This window comes from Arachis duranensis, chromosome 4 (assembly GCF_000817695.3).
Source record: "Arachis duranensis cultivar V14167 chromosome 4, aradu.V14167.gnm2.J7QH, whole genome shotgun sequence".
Taxonomy (NCBI): Eukaryota; Viridiplantae; Streptophyta; class Magnoliopsida; order Fabales; family Fabaceae; genus Arachis; species Arachis duranensis.
Window position 1 is genome coordinate 119,160,945 of NC_029775.3, and position 5,322 is coordinate 119,166,266.

The window sequence follows — 5,322 nt, forward strand, 5'->3', positions numbered from 1 at the left end:
TTAAAAGAATTGAAATGATGCAAGTTTTCTTTTTACACACGTCGTTTTATATAATTTAATTTAAAAGTTCTTTTTTCTCAATCTAAATAAAACTAAATATTTTTAATATTTAAAAAGGTTTCTTAAAAAGTTCATCGATGAAATAAATTTTTTTATTTAATTAAAAAAATGAAATAAATAAGATCATTTCTCGAATAGTCAATACAAAAACCCTTCCCTTCCCTTCCCTTTCTTTCCCTTCGCTAGTTTTATGTTTTCAAAGCAATTTGAAGTCCCGGGTTGAGTGAATTGGTATATGAATTGCGAATAGCTCAGCAATCCAAGCATAGATAAGAAGAGGTTGAAGCACACAGTGAACAAAGCAAAAGAGGAATCCACCATGGAGAAGAACAAGAATGACAAGAGCAAGAGCATTCACGACATACTCCCTCGTGACCTGATTCACAGAATCCTACTGCGGGTGCCGATCAGACATCTCGCTCGCCTCAGGTGTGTTTCCAAACTCTGGTGCTCTCTAATTTCCGATCCAGAATTTGCGGAATCGCATATTCACCTCTCTCTCGCACCGACCCATGCATGCCTCCTTGTTCACCTAAAAGACTCCACGGAAGCTTACCTTGTTCACCTAGAAGAAGTATTTAATGGCGATAATTACCAAGTGAAAGAGGTATCTTTGCCTTTCAAGAAGAAGCCACCTTCTAAGTTCTGTGTCATGGGATCCTGCAGAGGGTTTGTTCTCTTAAACCGACAGCCATATTTTTTTGTAGTATGGAATCCACTCACCGGATTCAGAAAAAGAATATCTTACTCTTGTCTGATTCATCGTAGTAAGCTCAGGCGGTTAAATTTTCCCCGTGATGCGCGTCTGTATGGATTTGGTTATGATGCGTCACGGGATGACTACTTAGTTGTTGTAGCTTCGCAGGATGGTTACTGCCAACACTTAGATTGCTTGTCCTTGAAAACCAATTCATGGATTAATCTTGATGCTGCACTCCCCGAATCATTGGGTTTTATGAAGCGGCAATCTCCTGGGTTGTTCTTGCATGGCTCTATTCATTGGTTGTGTTACTCTCTTCAAGGAGATTACAGTGAAAGTCTTCTTATATTTGATTTGAAGGAAAGAAGTTTCTCAAAGATATCTTTGCCCGAGCAACTCATAATGCATTGTTCTGCCACAATTGTCACACTAGGAGGGTGCCTTGCCTTGTATTATGAGGACGATGTTGTTGAACGTAAAACAAGCATATGGGTGATGAAAGAATACAAAGTGAACTCATCTTGGACTTTGTATGAGATTCCTTGTTTAAAGTTTGAGCCTCTATGCTTATCCAATGGTAGTGACATTATGGCACTAGATCCTACTGCGGTATCTGGACCATTAAAGTTTGCCAAATATAATATCAGAGAAGAGCTGCTCCAACATTTTACATGTCCTCATCTTCGACAAGATCTATACTTGTTTGCAAGTTGCACTGTTTATACAGAGAGTCTCTTGCTACTCCCTAGTGATATATAGTAAGCATAAGGATAAGAAGAACAATAATGTTATTTAGTTATTCTGCTTTTTTAAATTTTAGTTTTTTATTTTAAAAAATAGAGTGAAATCTCTTACCATTAAATACTTTTTCTGTTATATTTTTTTGTATCTACCTATAAAGTAAATGATAACGAGCTATAGTTTCATAAGTTCAATTTGAAAAGGAGTGGTATCTCTAAGAATTAAGTTTTTTAGATGGTTTTGTGCTAGTTGATAGAGTTAATACCAAGGAGAGGTTGAGTAGATTAGGCGTTATTATTCACAATGATTATATATGTGTACTGTCCAAGAAGGAGATAGAATCTATTCATCATTTATTTCTTCTATCTAAACCAACATGGCAGGTGTGGTGCACTTGGTTGAGGTCTTTGGGTAGAGTTTGGGCTATTCTTGGAATCATGAGAGAACTGTTTGAGAATTGGACTGACATGCACATTCGAAAACAAGAATAGAAGATGTGGTTGACTGGATTCTTTGTAGTGATTTGGAAAATCTGATTGGAACGTAATGACAAGATTTTCAATAATAAGAAAGCAGTTGTTGAGATCATGTTTTTAAGCTACAAAAAATAGATTGGCAGTGATCCTTTTGGTTATTGATGACAATGCTAAAAATGACAGATTTATGAATTTTGTATGCAGTACTGCATATTGTCTGATTTGTGACAAGATTTCCAATAATAAGGAAGCAGTTGTTGAGATCATGTTTTTGAGCTACAAAAAATAGATTGGCAGTGATCCTTTTGGTTGTTGATGACAATGCTAAAAATGACAGATTTATGAATTTTGTATGCAGAACTGCATGTTGTCTGATTTGTTTTGCTCCACTCTAATATGTTAAGCTTTTTTTGCTTCAAAAAATTACTTTTAAGTTAAAAATTTCTTTAAGTTTGGAATTTCAAATTACTTTGAAAACAAAAGACTAAAAGAAGGAAGCGTCAGATTTGGATTGGCAATTCCAAAAAAACAGCAGAAGTTTTTTTGTTTTGAATTATGAGAAGTTATTATATGCGTGGTTTGGTATTATTTGAAGAAAATTTTTAACTTTTTGAAAAGTTAATTTACAGTTTTTAAAAAAAATAGAAATATATTATTTCTCCTTCTTTATAAGTTATTCTGTCATTTCTTAAAAAAATTTACTTTAAAATAAAAAAATATACTTTTATTTTTGACTTTGTAAAAATGTTTTCTATTTCTATTGGAAATACTGATCCTCTATCACCATTTGTATGCAAGATTCCATCTGTTAGAAACACTGATCTTCCACCATTGACCTTCTAACACCATTTTAAAATAATATTTCATCTGAATCACATACTTCATATATTTCTTTTAGTTATTTTTTTTATTTTACCACTCTATTTTTATTATTAAATTTGTATTTAACATTATTGTGTGTGATATGAAATTATAATTTTAATTTTTTTTCACATGTGATTTTATTTTTATATAGCTTGCTATTATTTTTATAGTTAGTTATAACAAGTTATTGAGTTATTTATCCAAATGCTACAACTTTAAAATAAGTACTTTTATAACTAAAAATCCAAACACAAAATAACTTATTTATAAGATGTTATTAATAAAAATTCTTATACGTTAAAGCTCTTTTTCTAAAAGAATTTATTCAAGTTGTTTATCTAAATCGTGTTTAAGATTTTATTCTATATATTTAGATTTTTTTTAAATATTTAGAAAAATCTTTTATTGATAACTTTTCTATTGTAGCTTCATAACAAGATTTTTTTTTGGTGACTCTTCATAACAAGATTTTAAACATTTGCAACAATTTTCTTCCATTTATTATTATTGCATTTAAAATAGAATGGTCATTGCAATGGATTGGTGTGTTCTTGCAGTTATGAAAGTGAGCTTATCAAGAATATTGTTCAAGAGGTCTCGCAAAAGCTTCCTCCTGAACCACTATATATTAAGCATCCAATTGGTTTTGATTCTCACTTTGAAGCAGTAGAATCAGTTAGGGGTGCACAGACCCGGCCCGGCCCGAAGGCCCGGCCCGGTCCCGAACACTTTAGGAACTAATTTGGAGTGATTTCATCGGGTTTAGGGTCGGGTACGGGTCTCAAAAATAGACCCGGTCATTATTTCGGGTCGGGTCCGGGCCATAGCTCGGGCCACCCGAAGTCGGCCCGGTGGCCCGGTCATCATACACAATTAATATTTTGTGTTATTAGTGATGGATCATGACTATTCTTATGTGGAATTTAAGTATTGTAAACCTTAATATTTTGTGTTATTAGTCATTATAAGACTATAAGTTAATGTTTTATGTTTAGAATGCATAAGATTTTAGACTGATACATAAGATTGTGTTATTTGTATTGATTTAAATATTTGGTATTATTAGACAATATTAGTATTGATTGTGGTTATGCTTTAATATTGATTGTGGTTATGCTTTAATTTTGAAGAATGGTTAGTTCTTGTTATATTTTTCTAAGTGAATTTTACCATGTTAACTAATGGTTGGAGCCTTGGAAATTTGGATATTTTTACATGCTAGTTTACAAGAAGGTATCAACGTAATGTAATGTTAACGGCCCGGTTTTCACCCGGTATAATTGTGGCCCGAAAGTGTATTGGTTTCATCGGGTCTAGGGCCGGGTTCGGGTCTAATAAATAGACCCGGTGTATATTTCGGGTCGGGTCTGGGTCACATCAAACCCGGCTTCACCCGGCCCATGTGCACCCCTAGAATCAGTTTGGAATATGGAATTTGACAATACCATTTGCATGCTGGTCATTTATGGAGATGGTAACAAGACCACATTTGTTTGGGAGTTGTTTAACAAGTTTCAGCATCAATTTGAAGCTGCGAGTTTTCTTGATGAAGTCTCTGAAAAATCAAGAAGTGCTGATCTTCTAGAAAATCTCCAAAACATACTTTTGTATGAGATGGGTGTGCACAAAAAATCTAAGCTGGGAAGCACCTTAAAAGGATCTTCTCATATAACACAGAACAATTGGATTCATTGGCCGGAGGAGGCGATTGGTTTTGGCTTGAGAAAATTGGGTTTGCTGTGGAATGAGAAAAGTAAATGGACATAGCATGAACTATTACAAGTCTTTCATCACCTAAAAAATCTAGGAAAACTCAAATTAATGGAGTTTAAGGAATTGCCATTAAAAACACGCGAATTTCCTTCCAATATTACCAAGATAAACATAGGGATATCAAATCCGGTGTTGGAGTTAATGGGTTACTTTGCTATTGATTTTCACTGAACAAAGGCAAGAAAAGCATCCCTATATTGCTGGTTCTAAAATAAGTAATTTCATACAAGTTATGATTATACCACCAAATTAGAAACTACCGATAACTTGTTCCCCTGCCATACACCATAGTTATAGCTTCCTTATCCTCTTTTCTTTATTAATCTACTATTGAATTTGACCTTTCTTTTTTATGTAGTATACATAATATGCTTTTTAATATGGTAAAACGTGTCACATTTTACTACAAGCACCATTAAAGTGACTGTTAGATTCAATTTGCTTTTGTAGCAGTTTAATGTTAATCTACTTTATTTAATTCTATTTTGAGTTTGCATTAAATAGATGAAATATTTATTGTTGCTCTAGTTTGATCTATCTGTTTTCGATTGAACGTTTCTTTTACTTATTAGTTTAAGTAATAGGTTGATGTAAGAATATAAGATAAAATTCTAGTAACTGTTAAATAGCAATATGATCAAGAACAATTTTTTGGTTTCAAAGGAAGAATGAGAATAAGAACAACAAAAAACTAGACAGCAAGCTCAT

The 5,322-nt window shown here is 33.1% G+C and overlaps 1 protein-coding gene across 1 annotated transcript; it reads left to right on the forward strand.

The window, feature by feature from the left end:
- Positions 1 to 379: 379 nt before the first annotated feature.
- Positions 380 to 1,519, forward strand: LOC107486486 (F-box protein CPR1-like). The gene has a single exon (XM_016107038.3). It carries the CDS (start codon positions 380 to 382, stop codon positions 1,517 to 1,519), a length of 1,140 nt encoding a protein of 379 aa, XP_015962524.1.
- Positions 1,520 to 5,322: the final 3,803 nt, after the last annotated feature.